The sequence below is a fragment of the Balaenoptera acutorostrata genome, chromosome 17 (genome assembly GCF_949987535.1).
Source record: "Balaenoptera acutorostrata chromosome 17, mBalAcu1.1, whole genome shotgun sequence".
NCBI lineage: Eukaryota > Metazoa > Chordata > Mammalia > Artiodactyla > Balaenopteridae > Balaenoptera > Balaenoptera acutorostrata.
The window spans coordinates 8,487,362-8,504,544 of NC_080080.1; the positions used below are offsets into that span (position 1 = coordinate 8,487,362).

Below are 17,183 nucleotides of genomic sequence, written 5' to 3' on the forward strand. Positions count from 1 at the left end.
CCTTCCTCACTCTCCCCTCAGCCTACTCTGATCAGTCAGGCCTTCTACTAGCTCCACTGAAATGGCCCTTACCAAGGGCGCCCAGGACATACATCCTGTCAGGTCCAGGGGTCAGATCTCTGCGCTCAACTCACACCACTTCCAATGACATTGTACACTTGACCTCGGCTTCCTTTCAGAAAAACGTTCTTTTCTTGCCTTTCTGTGACATCATAGTTTCCTGGTTTTCTTCCAAATCCATATCTATAGCTCTGAACTCTCTCCTGAACTCCCAACTCATCTACCCAGCTGCCGATCTAAGATATATCCCAAATCTGGGCATTTCTCACCATTACCACGTCTGTCTTTAACCTTAATTTAACATACCAGCTTGCTCCCTGGACCTCGCCATGGACCTCAGTCTGGTCTCTACCTCCTTTGTTACCCTTCCATAGTCAATTTTCCATAGAGCTGCCAGAATGCTCTTTAAAAAGATGAATCAGCATAGTTGATTTATAATGTTGTATTTGTATGGTAAAACTATTTTTAAAAATAATAATAAAGTGAATTTTCCTGATTACTAAAAAAAAAAAAGAAAAAAAAGATGAATCAGTACGATCATTCTCTAACTTAAAACTTCCTGATAACTGCCCCCTGCAAGTAGAATAAGTCACTTTTCTGATGACCTAAGAGGTTCCTCCAACACTTCTGCCTTCCTCTCCTACTGCTTCCTCCATCATCCACTGGGTTTCCCAGCACCTGGCCTTCTGTGTCCCCCAAACCAGCACTGCCTCAGCCCTTTGCACTGGCCCCTCACCTCACTCGCCCCACAGCTGGCCCTTCTCATCACTCAGAACCGGAAGCCACCTCCCTGACCTCCCTGCGAAAGCGCTTTCCCCTGTTGCATCACTTCCTCTCCCATTACCATTACACTTTTCTTCAGAGCACTCTTCAAGATCTGAAAACTCTTACTTTCTCTGCTTACGCATCCCTGTGTCCTCTCCCGAGAACATAAACTCCATGAGCCAGGAGCCTTACCTGTTCGGGTTACAACTTTCCCCCCAGCCTGGGGGAGAGCCCTCAATGAGTATGTGTTGGCTGCATGCATGAATCAACTCGGGACCGCTCCTGCCCCGACCACTGGGTGTGGATGTGACGGGACAAGGGGCCAACCTCTCCACCATCCAGCAGGCCCGGTGTCCAGACCCCACCATCATTGCAGGGGCACACGATAAAATGTTCCTTTTAATTTAAAATCAGAAGAAAAAATAAATATGATGATAATGGATATATAATAATGAATCCAGCCTACATTCATCTTTTACCTGCACAGTCAGAAAATACTTTTACTGTTTTGGGGGGACAAGTCAACCCCGCCGATCCCTGGCTTCCTCTCAGAATGATAATGCACTCAGAATGATAATCCCACGCATCAGGGCCGGGGGACACTTAGACGAGGTGCCGTGCGTGTGTGACGACTCTGAGGGCCGGATGGCTACAGCGCCGGCGTGGAGGGGTCCCAGCGTGGTTCCCAGGGGTTGGGCACTGTCTCCTTCACCTAGAAGTCCTCTCATAACTGCAGGGCTGGTCACCCTGTGCCCATTCAAAGCCGAATGAGAAGGCAGCTCCGACTGGTTAGGCAACCTGCCTGAATTGCATGGCTAAAGCGAGGAATTGTGACCCGTTTTTCTGATTCCAGGTCCTGGGCTCTCCCGAGAGCCTCACGATGCCCAGGGCTGGGATCCTCGCACCACCCCACCCCAAAGGGCTGGGGAATTCGGTGCAGCAGCCCCTCTCCGCAGGAAATCCATGTACTTCCCTGGGACTCCTGTACCATCCTCTGCTATAATCTGTCACCAAAGGCTTGATTTTCCCAGGCTGGAGCTCGTGCCAGCGCCTGGGGCTGCCAGGTGCCACTTTCCAACTCTCAGGCGGGCTGCCCTCCCCCTCCCTACTCTCTGCAGGGCCCCCATCCCACCTGCTCCTGGATGAGGCCAACTCCTGGCCAAGCTCAGGGGCACCTCAGCGGCGGCGCTGATTCTGATTTTTCTCGCCTTCCTTGGAGATGCTTGTGCTTTGGAGGGGAAGGCAGAGCATTGCCTCTTGGAACAAATCTGCTTTTGATCATGCAAATTAATGCCCGGTTAATGTAGGCAGACTGTCAATTTCACCAGTTAGGGAGAGAGAGAGACAGAGAGAGAGAGAAGAGAGGGAAAAATCCCCACCACGGCAACTGATGAAGAATTTCAACAGAAAGCTGCTACTTCAGAAAATAAGATTGTTCTCTGCGAACAGAGCCTTTCCAGGCATCTCAGGCAGCGCTGATGTTCCACGGGTATGTGGTTAACTTTGCTGGTGTCACTAAGACTCCTTGGGTGGGCCATAGCTGGCTTGGGGTGGTAAGTGGGTGAGGGTCTTCACATGGACTCTCTGGAAGCCCTACCCAACCTCTTTGGGCTGCGGGAATTTAGTGGGTCTCCGCTGATGTGATGGACGGGTGAGTCCGGGGGCTCACTTGGGGTGGGAGGGACATCTACCCCTCCTGTGACTTCCCCCGGGGAGCTGGATGGTGTGTGTTTGTGGGTTGGGCTCTGGATGGTACTGATGCAGGGTGGCATGAGGAGAAAGCATGTGTGTGCATCTGCCATGATTTGGAAAATTGGCTCAGGTCAGGCGAGGTGATTTAGTGATTGTATGTCCTTTGTATTCCTGCTTTCTCGGGATTATTCTCTGGACTGGGGACAATAGCTTGGGATACTGACCATAGTAGTACAGTTAAAGAATTAAGTGAAAAACTAACATTTATCAAGCACATGGTATTTGCCAGACATTGCTGCATGTATGATTTCTTTCAACATCTTTATGAGGATATGTACTAATAATCTCCCGATTTCACAGATAGGGAAACTGAGGCTCAGACTCTGGAGAACTCAAATACTCCTGATTACAATCCATGGACACCCAGGGCACTCTCCCCGCTCCATTGACAGACAGTTGGGGGAACAGGGTCCTGGTCAGTTCCTTCGTCACTGGGTCACTCCTGCTGGCAGTGCCACTGCGGGTCCAGTGACCCCCCCCTTCCCTAACTGCCCTGAGGTCCTACAGTAGGACGACCATCTCTCCAAATAGTGTGTATCAAACTGCGTTTTAGTTACTTACTTTTGCCCATTTTCCATTTTGTTACTTGACTGAGCTCCCCGAGGGCAGGAATTTAATTTGTACTGATGCCCCCAGACACCTAGTACAGCATCTGGCACATAGCAAGTGACCTTGTGAAGTGTCCCCATGACTAAATGAGCAGGTCTCTGTGTTGGGAAAACCTACTTGAGACCCTGTTCTAGGCGGATGTGGAAATTTTCTACAGTTGGTATGTCCTGCTTCTCAGCACAGACAGGGTGGGAAGGGCTCGGCCCATATGGATGGACAGAGGATTCGGGAAAGGAATCGCTGGGATGGAGGCCCTCAGGAACGTGCCATCCTGGGATTGTCCTCGGCTAATGGCAGCTGGACTCAGGTGCTATGGAGCCTTCCAGGGGGAAGTGGAGAAACCCACAACCCAATGCTGAACGCAGGTCACGAGCAGGCTGAGGAAGGGAGGGCAACCCGGAGGGCACGAGTGAGCAGCATGTTTGGAAATAGAAGAGGAACTTCAATACTGCCTCCAGAGGGCAGCTGGTAGCTCGGTCCCCACTTGGATGTCCACGCTACTCCATGGCATTTCTGTGTTGGGCATGATTCTGAGGATTATTCCTCTGGGCTATGATCTGGCTGTAGGGTGTTGTAGGTGGTGCTAGTGCATTTCCATCACTGTCTTAGAGTTTAGCACACAAAGCACCCCAATTGGAGCCAGAGGACCTTCAGTGGAGACTTGGCTTTGCAAATGACTATCGAGTAGACCTTGGGACAATCATTAAACCTCTCGAAACCTATTTCTTCCTCAGTACAATGGTGTTAAATGTGGGTTCGTGGGTATGGAGCTCATAGCATTATGGCTGAGATAAAAGAAGAATGTGGGTGGAACTGCAAAGCCCTTTGCACCAAGTGGCCCTGATTCTAGCTGGGTTTGTGCTCACCTATCATGCTGTCATTGTTGGACGACAAGCTCACGGAGGGAAGGCCTGGCTTTTCCCAGAGGGCTGGGATGGAAAGAGGGTGCCTTTGGAGTTGAATTCTGGCTTCTCTCTGAACTGGTTTCCCATCTGAGCATTAGTGATAATAATCCCTGATCCATAGGGTCCTTTGGGAATAAATTATCTCCTTGAAGACTCCTAGGTCAGATCCATAATTTCATTTTTTCCATTGAATAAAGATTCATTGAGCACTTACTGTGTACCAGCCACTTTTGTAGGCACCAGAGATATAGCAGAAAGCAAAATAGATAAAGTCTCAGAGCGCATGGGGCTCACATTCTAGAGGAGGAAGAAATAGAGTAGACAAATATATAACACGTCAAGGGGAACAAGCGCTGAGGATGCGGAACAGGATAAAGGGGAGAGAGGATGCTGGGGGTGTGGATGCCTTTCCCACCAGAGTGGTCCAGGATGTTCTCGCCAAAGAAGCAGACCCTGAAGGAAGTGAGGGAATGAGTTACCTGGGGAAGAACATTCTAGAAGAGGGAACAGAAAGTGCCAAGACCCTAAGGTGGGAGTGTGCTCGGCAGATTTGAGGAACACCATAGGGACCAGTTAGGCTGCAGCACTGTGGGCGGGAGGAGGCGGGCAGCAGGAGATGAGGTCAGAGAGCAAATAGTGGCCACATCAGATAGTGGGCGTTAAGGACTGTGGCTTTTCTTCTGCATGAGCTGAGGCCACTGGACGGCTTTAAGAAGAGGAGTGACGTGATCTGACTTACACCGTAAAGGGATTACTCCAGCCCCTGTGGTTCTCATAGAGCAAAGGGGGCAAAGCCAGAAGCAGGGAGATGGTTGGAGGCCATTGTAAAACTCCCGGAGAAAGATGATGGCAAGGATCAGGGTGATGGCAGAAGAGGTGGGGAGAGGGGGTTGGAAACATTTTGAAGATAGATGTGCTGACGGAATGCTGGTAGGCAGAGAGAGAGGTTTGGAGTCTGGGTTGCTGTTTATTGAGATGGTGAAGACAGCGGGAGCATAAGCTGGTTGGGGGTGGGGACATACGTGGAATCAGCAGTTCATTTTGGCTGTGTTAAGAGTGAGAAGCAATGAGACATCTAAGTGAAGACGTCAAGTAGACCCTGCACTAACACAGTCTAGAGTTCAAGGGAAAAGCCCAGGCGGGAGGCATAGAGTGGGGCTGGAGGTACACGTTCAGCAGATGCTGGCATGTAATGGCACTGCAAGTGTGGACTTGGCCTCAAACCCGACTGTTACTGCATCCCTCCTTCTCCCAATTGTCCACAGCAGTCAGCACCTAGGTGGGCTCCCAGCGGGATGCAGGCTCACAAGAACCACCCAACGACTGCACTAGCGCCTGTTCAAAGGAGAATAAATGGAGAAGGGAAGTCAGACAGGAATAGTCAGCTGGTTCCCTATTCTGGTGCCTGGACTTGAGGGCACACTCTCCTACCCATCTCCTGGTGCAGGCAGTGAGCTCTGTCAGCAGACACGATCTTTCTTTGCAAGTGGACCAAGGAAACATCTCCTTGAAAGCCTCAGAGGGAAACTCAATGCATTGCTGAGGAGGGTTTCCAGTCCTCTGGATGCAGGTTCCCTGCTGAGGGGGTTCAGGAATTCAGGGCAGAGTTGGGAAACTCCCAAGATGCTGCTGGGAGAGGACCAGGAAACACCAAGGCAGCCGCAGACAATCCTCTTACGATGGGTTGGCATCACCCGAAAATATAAACTTGAGCTGCCCTATGGTCAACCCCAGCACCAAGACTGCCAATAAAAGCTCCCCTGCCCCCAGCCCCGATGGATGGCTTTTCCACTGGGGGTGGGAGGAGTATGGGAACTTGCTGCTGGGGCCTGCTTCTAGGATGATTCTCCAGGCTCCCGGGAATGTAGTTCTTCCTCTCTCTCTAAGGTCGGAGATGGCTGGGATGCGTTTCCAGCGCATGGTCCAAAGAATCAGAGCTGTGAGGATATAGTATCTTTTGCACAAAGATTTCCACATCCTCCCCTGATGGGCAGTGTGGAATGAGGTGTTGCATGGAAGAGGATCCAGGGCCGATGGCCATGTCTTTCCATGCTGCCCATGCTGTAGGGCATCGTCTCTCTCGGGCAGCACGAGAGAGTGCAGCACAAATATAAGGACATTCGTTTCTTTCTCTTGCTTTATAATTCTTTGTTTTTGTGAATCTTTTATAACACTTAGTATAAGAGTACTCATGTATATAATTTATACTCAAATGACTGTGCTTACTATTTTTTAACTGATGACGGGCTTGATCAAAGTAGTGGGAATTTGAAGACCCACTACTTTAGAGAAGAAAAGCCCAGGGCTAGTGGCGGAGAGTGGCATTGTTTCAGTGTTTCCTGAGTGTCAGTCTGGTTCAATAATCAAGTTGCAGCCCCTTGAAGTAAAGGGCTGAGTCATATATGGGTGCTCGGCAGAAAAATGTAGAGATGGATCAGGGGCAAAAGTTCCTTCTCCGTGGCTGTGAGTCAACAGGATGGAAGCTGTTAGTGACCTAAGCTCTGCTCTATGCCACCCCCCAATACACACACACACAACGCAACACAATGCGCTCTATTTATACATATACATATATATGCACACATATATGCCTATGTGATGTATTCATATGTATATTAGTAACGTTAGTAATATTAAATTCATAGTATTCTTTTTCACATTGCCACACCTCCTGGGATAGCCCATGTTAATTGCTTGCTGTGTATCTTTCTACAGCACTATCCTTTCACATAGTAATAAATACAATTATACACATTTACATATTTATAGATATACACAGGTTGGTTGTTTTTTAAATATATGAATGCTACCTTAATTTCACACTCCTCTGCATTCTGATTTTTTTGTTTTCCATTTAACAACATATCACAGGCATCCTCAAGCCAGGAGACATGTATCTGGTTCATTCTTTTCACCGTCTGCATCATATTCAATAGTTCATCATATTCAATAGTGTGTATCTTCATCTAGTCAACCATTTCGCTGTTCATAGACATTTGAGTTGCTTTCAATGTTTTTGCCACAGTAATTAATGCTGTGATTAATACCCTTGTATATATCTCATGTCAAAGTGGTGCTTTTATTGCTGTAAGATAGATTCCCCTAAGTGAGGTAGCTTACCCAAGGGGATAGCATAATCCAAAGGATGCAAGACCCCATTTGGTTGCATTAATGATTCTTTTTCTGTTGTTATTAATTCCAACGATACTGCCTTATATTCACTAGAGCCAGACAGAGCCCTACGCTGAGTGTGTGTGTCCTCACCTTGTGTCATGTGCTGGGACCACCATCCCAGGCTGATGACCTAGAGGGCCCATCAGGAGCAGCTTGACAGGGAGGGGTGGGCGGGCCAGGGGAGAGTGTGCTCGACCTCTTCCCGGGAGGCTGCATCCTGGTGAGGAGTGATGGCCTCTCTGGTCTGAGCAGGAAGTGTCTGCTCGGGCAGATAAATGACCTCACAAGTCCCTCGCGCTCTGCTGTGTCTCCAACAAGCCACACGAAGCTGCTCTTGCCCTGTGCCTGGTCCACGCTTTCCTGGGACGGCTGGGAAGCTCGGAAGCTTGGAAGGCTAGTGTTTGGGTTTCCCTGCCAGGACTCTCTTCATTCCCACGCCTCTCCTTCTCCCAGCCTCCGTGGGACAAGCATCTTTCATGCAGCAGTGGTACCCACGGCCAGGAACCCTGAAGCTACAGAGCTGCTGGGTCAGACCTGCTGGCGGTTTCCCACGGTGATTCATTCACAGCTGTAATTTGTGGATGTGTCTGGGTCACTCACAACTCGGCAGGTGTCCTATTTCTGAATCCCACCCACCACTACCACCTCCCAAACTTCTTATAGAGCCTTTACACATGTCGTTTTTCAGCGATTGTTTTGAAAATAAGCAAGTAAGTCGATGAGTCTCGACCAAGGTCAGACTTAGGTCCAGAGTCACCGGGCCGCACCCCGCAGGGGCCCCTGGGGCCTCCTCCCTCCTACCTTCACGGCCTTGGCTCTGCTGATAAGCCCGTCATCCTGAGAACTCCCGATGAGCAGATCCACCTTCACCCGCGGAGCTCTCTGCAGTGCTCTGGCTGGAGCTTCTTGGAGGTACTGGCCATTGACCACAGGACCCCAGTAGTGGAAAGGGCCACTCACGGCCAGGAGCTGCATCAGGTGCAAAGGGGTGTCATGATTTAGATGGACTTTGTCCTTTAAAAAAATGGTACTGGAATAATGCGTTGCACTGCTTCACTTAATCGGGTCTTAACCATAACGAACACCAGTGCTGGTTATTCACCCAAAGCTCTGCTGGGAAATAAGAGTAACGTGGCCAGACAATAGCCAGGCAGGACAGCAGGCAACAGTGCTGGGAAGGCGAGTCTTGCTCTGAGCACTGGTTGGTCCCTAGGGGAGCATCCCAGAGCCTCCCACCGAAGTGACAACAGATCCACAGGGAGGAACGGGTCAGCCTGAGCCTTTGGTTGAGTGAGTGAAGCAAGAGATATTGATCGAGGAGGAGGTGGTGGCAAAGGCAGGATATGACAGGGAAATTCATCAGCTTTAGCCACCATCCCGATTAGCCCACGTTTGGAGGAGCTGAGGATAAGACCTGCGCGGGGTCTGCAAGTCCAGGTTCATTGCCGAAGGGATTCAAGTGTCAGCTCAGATGACAAGCTATTCCTGCTAGAGTCCCCTTTGTTAATATCAGGGCCAGCCAGAGAGACTGCAGGCTGCGAGCAGGGTCTTTATAGGCTGGAGAAGGAAGCACACCGCTGTCTGACCTAAGGGGGCATGTTGGCCTCACTCCACTGCAGCCGTGGCCATAGTGCTCAGTACATGTTGCTGTGGCTTGACGGGGTGCCACCAAGGTGCCAACAAGACCCTTTACCTACGTCACTTCATTTTCTTTTCCTCCTCTATAAGGTTCCCATCATTATCCCCATCGTACAGATAAAATCTGATGAGCCCAGAGATCTGTCGACCCTCAGGACCTGTGCTTGGTCCATTACATCCTGTGGCCTACGCACGGCACAGGGGGTCTGGAAATATGCACTCAGTTCCAGCTGGTCACCAATCTACTGCGTGGCCTTGGGTGGGTCCTGTCTCCTTTCTGGCCTGGTTTCCATTTGGGAAAGATCAGAGGATGTCCCGCCCAACTCGCACACAAGTGCCCACCTTGGTCTGGGCGTCGTTGAGGACACTGGCAGGCTCCCGGCGGAGGCAGGACACCATTTCCTGGATGGACGAGGTGGGGCAGCCAAGCTCCTTCGCCAAAGCAGCTGCCTGCTGCCGAGCCCTCTCCGGCCTGATGACAACGGCGGGGGAGAGCGCGGAGCCGCCCTGGAAGACAAAGCAGACTCAGGGCCCAAAGTCTAGATCACCTCCCATCCTCCGCTCAGCCCAGAGACCTCAGGGCCTCATCAGGGCTCTGCATCCTTCTTCTAGGTATGGGAGCCCCAGGACCCTTCCCGGGAGACCCACAGGCATCTAGGAAGTCAGAGCTGATCAATATTATATCAACATGTTGTGAGCTCTTGAGTGAGTCTCCCTAGGCCTCGGTTTCTCACCTGTGAAGTGAGAGCAGTGGACCGAGTGATCTTCAGTCTTGGCTATGAATTAAAGTTGTATATTGAGGCAAAGAGTTGATGGTGGTTGAACAGGGACAAGGGTCAGAACTGTCCTCTGAGAAGAGGACTCTGCAAAAGCGGATACATCCCCCCAGCACCTCCTGGGGCTCCTTAAATAGCACGCTTTCCTGGCTCAGTTAAGCTAGAGTTGGACTTTAAAATAGATGCCCACTTAAAGGTGATGGAAACACAGTCATTGTGAAAGTAAATTGTATCAGCAAAGTCATTGTAAGTCTCCGTACAAATTGCAGGTCTCTGGGAGCATTTCCTCTCTAAGAAAGCAGGTGGTGGTTACTGGGTTCTGGGAGATGGCTCTCCGGGCCTGGACTGTTGGTGGAACTGGGTCTTCTGCCAGGGGTGGAAGAGGTGAGCCGAGTGGGGTCTTGACCAGGGTAGGACCCTGGGGCCCATCCTCTGTGGGTCACCCTTTCCCTCCAGCTCAGACGCGGGCTACTGCCCACCATGGAATCAGGGACGGTCTGGGACTTGCTGGCACCGCTATCATTACTCGTGATGCTGCCACTAATAATAGTGACAGAACAGCCATCGACTGGGGACTTAGACTATCTCAAGAGCTTCCACCTTTTTATCTCATTGGATCCTCATAAGAGATGTGTACGTTAGCGGCTGTTACTGTCTCCATTTTATAAATACGGAAAGAAAGAAATAGGGAAATTAAGTAGCTTGGCCAAGGCCAAAAATCTTATCAGAGGTGGAACCCGCCTGTGGCTTCAGACAGCTGGGCTCCAGAGTCTGCTGTGTTCCAGGACCTTGGGCAGCAAGTGGAAAGCTCTAGATCTATGACCAACCTCTGTAATGAGGGGCAGCTGGGCTGGAGAGTATTGGTCATGGGGCACTTACTGCCACCTGCCAGGTGGTCCCCCTCCCAAGAACTTTTTCTGCTTCCTCTCATGTAATCGTCACAACAAGAATACAAGGTAGGTACAACCGTCATCCCCACCCTGTCGACAAGCAAACTAAGGCTCCAAGAGGAAAGGGAGAATCCTCACTTATCAAGTACCTAATATATACCAGGAGCTAGGAGCTTGGCAACCGCAGTCTATAAGTACTTCACATGTATTAACTCAATAAATCCTCTCCACAACTCTGGGAGGTAAATATTATTTATGCCCTTATCTTAGAGAGGAGGAAAGCAAAGCACAGAGAGGTTCAGTATCTTGTCCAACGTCGTACAGCTGGTGAGCGGCAGAGCCAGGACCCCAGTCTCAGCAGCCCACCCCTGGGCTGTGCTCTCAACCCCACGTGATGCCATGTGTGTTTTCACATCCAGCACAAGATGGTGCGTCCAGGAGCTGAACTGCCGCCCTTGCTCCAATGTAAAGAGAACACTGATCTGGCTGACTCCATGGTGTTTGTTTCCATTTTAGGCCCTACCCTGAGCTAAAAATACCAGCAACACAGAGCTCAGTTTCCTCATACGTGAAATGGGTTTACCAGCAGGTACGGCTCTCTCTGGGTCTTTGAGAGGGGCGTTGAGGTAATGCAAGGGAAGCATTCTGGAAACTGTAAAGTGCAGTGCCCACGCTCCCCTGGGTCGTTGGTGCTCGTACCCACTGTGTAAAAGAGACAACAGACAGAGGTCTAGAGGGAAGGACACTGATCCTCCTGAAAGCCTGCTGGACGAGCTTCCTGTAACAGGGAGTACATTCCAGCGCTGCCCCCCGGAGGGGTCTTTGTGCTTCAGGTCAGGACTGAGGGGCGCGGGCAAAGCACGGGCGCTGCAATGAGAACAGGCTGCCCTGAGGGTAGACAGAGAGCTGAGGGCAGCACTGGGCCAAGCAGATGCCCAGAGGGCAGGCAGCCCTCTGCCTGGGGCCTGGGACTGGGCCTGTCCACAAGGAGGGTCGAGGCTCCAAATCCCAGAAGCTCAGTGCAGCGAATGTAGAAGCTCTGTGCTCCAGACCCGGCCCCAAGTCTACAGGCTGACTTCACACGTTCCTCAACACCTTTCCTCCTGGGCACCTTGACCCAGAAGTATCGATCCACGTGGCCCCTCTGGGGTGGTTGAGATGCCCAAGAATCGCAAGAGCCAACCTCGGTGGAGTGTCTCTGTGCATCCTCAGTATCTGACAGATATTAACTTACTCAAGTCTCACAACCATCCCACGAGGCAGGGGGAGTTATCACCCTAGTTTATAGAGGAGGGGGTTTCAGGCACAGAGAGGCTCTGTGGACCTCCAGCCAAGGGCTCTTGCTCTGAGCTTCAGCGTCTATAAAGCAGGGCGAGTCCTAAGCAGTAATAAAAGTAAAATGCCAGCCAATGCCAGCCAACCTGGAGCTCAGCAATGGTGTCAGCAAGTAAAGGTCCTGAAGGTTGAACCCTTACGTGGAGTCCCTGGGCCCATGGGTTTATCTTTCCAACACTGAGAATGTCAGCTTTTCTGAGAACCATTGGATGTGCTCAGTCTGAAGGGAAAAGACACACACACACAGACACACACAGACACACACACACACACACACACACACACACTAATACACGCTCACGATATTCAAGGTTAAAGCTCCATGTTCTAAACTGCGCTTCGAGCTGACAAAGTGCAAAAGGCTGAGGTGGGCCTCTGACCCTCGTCTGCCCACAGACAGGCTGTGAGGAGATGTGGACTTCAGGATGGGGCCCTCTAATGTGTTCTACATTTTCTACAGATATAAAAAGCCAGAGTCCCTGATACGGTGAGGAAGTGGTTAAAGGCGTGGGTTACACTGACATGGCAAGAGAGAACTCAGAGAACTTTCCTCTCTTCAAGTACTGTGTTTTAATCGATCTTTCTGAAGGAAACCACATTCTTCATGGAAAATCAGTGGTTAAACAAGCCAACGGCCGGCTCAGCCCTCACTTTGAAGCACTTGGTTGAAGACAGAGAACTGGGGGTGGCAGGAGGGTGTGGTGCGCAGAGTCGCGCAAAAAGCGGGGCCTTTGGGGGCAGAGGGACCAGGTTCCCACCCCAGCCCTGACGCTCGCTGATGTAGTGACCTTGGGCCAGTGAGTGACACCTGGGGCCTCGGTTTCCTCATTTGTGAATGGGGACGACGCACCTACTGCACAGGGCGTGGTGCGGATGCCCAGAGGGGCTGGCTGCGTGTTCCCCGCGGCGGGCGGTGAGGTCCCTACTGCTGTGAGCGCCCGGGGCTCAGGGGGCCGGGGACCGGCAGCAGGGTCTCTCCAGCCGCCTGTCACGCCAGCCGTCCCTCCCCAGCCCTGGGCCCGCGCTTTACCTAAATCTGACCTAGCTATCGAGTGGCAATGAATTTCCGCTTGTTGTTTTTTTTAACTTCAAAAATAGTGCAGGGCAAAACCACAATTGCTGACCACTGCTTTTTCTTTCTGGAGCCTCTGAACATGGGAAGGTGTCTTGACCTCAGCCAGTCACTGTGGTCACCCAAGAGTCAGGGCCTGCCCCTGGCCAAGCATGGGCACAGAGCACGTGGTCACAGACAGAACGGCACACTCACAGTACGGTCATGCACACATACAGTCACGCACAGACACACACACGCACAAAGACACACACACACTCACACTCAAAAACACACACTCTCACACAGAGACACACACAGACACACCAGACTTTCTTGCAATGGACACCTCAGTGAACCACTCACAGGTCTTCCCCGGAAAGCACCAAGGAGGGGGTAGTTTCTGTGACAAACACGCCGTCCCAGAAGGGCCTGGTGGCCCTCTCTTAGGGGGACAGGTGAGTCCAAGGAGGTGGCTCTGGGTGGCAGGTGAGCCCTCCAGGAGGTGCCAGCTCCTTCTCATCTCCTTCCTCGAGTCCGTCACCCTCTGCCACCCGTCCCCGCTGCAATGGGTCCCTCACCCGTGAGGGGACGGTGATGTTACCTCGTGGGGAAGGAGGGGGTGGGTGGGAAGCTGGGCGCCCGCCGGGGGCACAGTGTGGAATCAAGGAGTTAATTCACGCCGAGCCCTTGCGCAGGTGCCCTGCACGCAGATGTAACAATGATGGCAATAATTCTCATTTAAATAACACTCAGCATGTGCCACACACTCTAGGAGGCTGTGCACATAGAGGCTGGTTTACACCCAAGAACAACCCTACGACTGGGTACAGGGTTATCTCAGCCTTACAGGGGGTGAAACTCAGGGCAGAGATCAGGGTCCTTGCCCCGAGTCTCACAGCTGGGGAGCGAGGGCACCGGGAGTTGAACCCAGGCAGCTGGCTCCTTAGCAACATGTTCTAACCTTGTGAGCCCTCAGTCTTATGCCTCTGGTCACCGGTCCCTTTCTGTCCCTGTGTGAATGTGAGGCCAAAGCAAAGTAGAAGGTCACGGCTCCGGGCCCGGGCAGACCAGGGTTTCGACCCCAGCTCCGCCCATTGCCATCTTGCCAACTCCCTTTGTCATTCTGAGCTTCCAAGTCCTGATCTGAGAAATGGGGATATTTTGGTGAACGTTCACGGGGCTGGTACGCAGAGTGATCGAGATGATGGATGCAAACTACCTAACATGGAATTATCACTCCATAAAGTTAGTTATAATTATCGTGACGAATACTGTTACCCAGGTATTTCACTCCTACAATTTGACGTACTATCATTTGATATTATCATTATCAAAGTCACTTAATTAAACCTGTTGTTACAAACCTAGTGACAGGGAGCAAGTCCCTTGCAATCTCTGTCTCGGAGTTCTGCTCACATTCACTTCCTACTTTTTGAAAATATGGACTATATCCCTAGGACACACATATTAGTGGCCTCAAGATGAATCTGTCTATCATCAGGGTCAAGAGAGAGCCAGGAATTCTCACGCTTTCAAAGTTCAGAGCGGGGAGAGATTTCTGAGCGTGAGGGTGGTCCAGAGGAAGCTGCACAGAAGTAGGACTTGAGTGGGCTTTGATGGGAGGAAACGATTAGAGAAAAGGAAAGAGGGCAGGTGGCCACTCTTGGGGGGAAAAGGCAGGGATGGCAGGTGAATTCAGGGGTCTGATTACCTAAGGGAGCTGTAGGGGGTAGCAGCTGGTTTCAGGTATCCCAGCATCCCCAGAATAGGACTTAGAAAAATATGTACTGAATGAGTGAGCCAGTGGCTGTGTAAGTGGATGGGTAGATGGATGCATGGATGGATGGATGGGTGGATGGATGGACCAATTAATTCTCCTGGGTGAAGAGAGGCATGGACATAGAGAGGTAGTGAGGAACAAAAGTGAGAGGGCTTTAAATCCAGCCTAAGCAAGAGGTGCAATTAGAAGGTAGTAAACCCCAAGATACAGGACAGGTATCTCATAGGCAGTGAGGAGTCAGTAAAGGCTTCTGAACAGGGTGTTAGAGAAGGTATTCTAGGAATGTCCTTGAGTCATTTGTCTTTGCATCTCAGTGCTGAAAATAGTGCATAGCACTCAATAGCCTCTCAGCAAATGAGCCTCGAAGCTTCCTGAAGATGAACTTCTGATGGCAGAGGTTGGGATGGTTATTCCTTTACCCCCGGAGCCTAGCACAAAGCTTGGCGTACAGCAGGCCTTCGCTAAACATTGGTGAGCAGGAACTCAAATGAATGGCTGGATGGTGGATTGACCGCTGAGTGGGATGAATGGGAGAGGTGCTGTCTGAAGCAGGAAGCCCAGCAGAGGTTCGTGTGGCCAGAGGAGAAAGGGGTGAGGTGTGATCCAGTGCTTCACTGCCACTGCCCTGCATAGGACCCTCTCCTAGGAACGGGCCCAAGCCTGGAAGGTTGAGACCAGAATGTTGTAGACTAGCTGGACTGGGGGACACCATTGAGGCAGACAACTCAGAGAGAATTCTGCAAACTAAAGCAAGAGATAGACTCTTTAAAAAACCTCTGTACATCCAAGTTAATATTAGTATTCTCTTTAATCTTTTCTACACCGAAATCATCTTCTTTTCTTGATCCCTAAAAGCATGAGTTTTAGTCTAATTTGTAACACTTCGAGTTTGGCAAAATTTCAGTCAAAGGGATGGTAATTAACACAACTTTCATCTTGAAACCCTAGTCTGAGGGCATAAGAGCACGCTTCCCCCTTCCTCTTCTTCTTAGGAATCAGCAGTTCTTGTTTTTAGTTGGTGAAAGCCCAGGGAATTCGGATGAGGAAAAAAAGCTGTATCTTAGCCCTTGTTAATGTCCTTTGAACATCAGCCGAGGTGTTGCCCTTGCCTCGAAGCATCTTAACGCCAAGTACAGGGATGAATCGTAACCTAGGGGAGCACGTGAAAGGCAAGGCTGGAAAGAGGCTCCGTGAGTGCTTCCTCTCTTACAGAGAAGTGTGTGTGTACAAAATACATCACCTCTCTAAGCCTCAGCGCTCTCCACTATAAAGCGCCAGCCTCACAGCCTTGTTGCAAGAGGTGTGGGAAGTACACTGTGTGAGGAACTCAGCGCGGGGCCCGGTGCAGAGCAAGCGCTCACCACTGGCTTCCATTCCTTCTCTCCCTCTTAGTTCCGTGGGTCCTCCCAATAGGACAACAGCTTGCCAGCCCTTCTTCGGTGACTAATTCTACCTTGTCATTCTCTTTAAAACTTTGAAAGCAACTTCCAGTGTGGAAAAGTGGGGATAGCGCTTCATAAATTGCAGCTGATGGCAGGAGTCAGAACATGCAGGAAAGACAAACAGCCTGGTCCCTCTGAGGCGCAGGGAACTGAGCAGGAGGTATGGCTTCACGGCCAGGTCTGCTTCCTCCTGGCCGTGGGACGCCTGCTAAGCCCTCTGCAGCCTCTCTCCACCTGCGTCTCTCCATCTTTATATAACTTTTGTTAAAACATTTTTTAAAAAGCTTCTGGCCACACCACGCAGCATGTGGGATCTTAGTTCCCCAACCAGGGCCTGCGCCCCCTGCATTGGAAGCACGGAGTCTTAACCACTGGACCACCAGGGAATTCCTGCTCCATCTTTATATAACTTTTAAAGGGAAGTGGAAGGGAATTAAATGTTTACAACGTAGCTTTTAAGAGCCAGTCATTCATGCACATTTTCTCATGTGATCCCAGCAACAGCCCTATAAGGATTACCATCCCCACTTTATAGATGGAGGCTCAGAGTGGGCAAGTACTTTGCTCAAGGTCTTGGGACTAAAAGCAGTAGAGCCAGGGTTATAAGGCTTGCACTGTCTCTCCCCTACACTGTCCTACCTATGGCTGGAAACAACGAGAACTCAGCCCATCACACCCTTATTTTCCACGCCACTCGGGGTGGCTTATGGGTGATGACCCGTAAACAAAATCTTTGCGAGGGTGGCCAGGACAGAGAGAGGAAAGGCGGGGAGAGTCTGGCTTCTCCTCTGTCAGGAGTGCCGAATGGGGAAGTCACACAGGACGGCTTGCAAAGGTCCGTTGTCATGCTCTCGTTATGTCTGCAGCCTGGAAAAGCCACACAGACCAGAACCCACCCTCGGTCACTTTGATGTGCATTTACAACTGTCCCACACTCTGCTTTATACAGAGCGCTCACTCAATCTCATTTCAATACCCTCACCCACCTGATGAAGTAGGAAGA

The 17,183-nt window shown here is 50.9% G+C and overlaps 2 protein-coding genes across 4 annotated transcripts in view; one reads left to right on the forward strand and one right to left on the reverse strand.

Annotated features, from left to right (window-relative positions):
- The window catches only part of TG (thyroglobulin), a 244,560-nt gene that overhangs the window by 27,391 nt on the left and 199,986 nt on the right, over positions 1-17,183 (reverse strand). Inside the window, exons 42-43 of the mRNA XM_057532421.1 lie at positions 9,246-9,410; positions 8,067-8,234 (exon numbers count right to left, since the gene is read on the reverse strand). Coding sequence (XP_057388404.1) covers positions 8,067-8,234; positions 9,246-9,410 — 333 coding nt within the window. The remainder of the gene's footprint in view (positions 1-8,066; positions 8,235-9,245; positions 9,411-17,183) is intronic.
- SLA (Src like adaptor) overlaps positions 1-17,183 on the forward strand; it is an 84,825-nt gene that overhangs the window by 19,906 nt on the left and 47,736 nt on the right. For 2 of the 3 annotated variants that reach the window (XM_007188902.2, XM_007188903.2), the window contains exon 1: positions 2,020-2,314. The exons of the other annotated variant lie outside the window; for it this stretch is intronic. The gene's annotated coding sequence lies outside the window, so the exon portion shown is untranslated. Of the gene's footprint in view, positions 1-2,019; positions 2,315-17,183 lie in introns of those variants that run through there. 3 annotated transcript variants of the gene reach the window in all.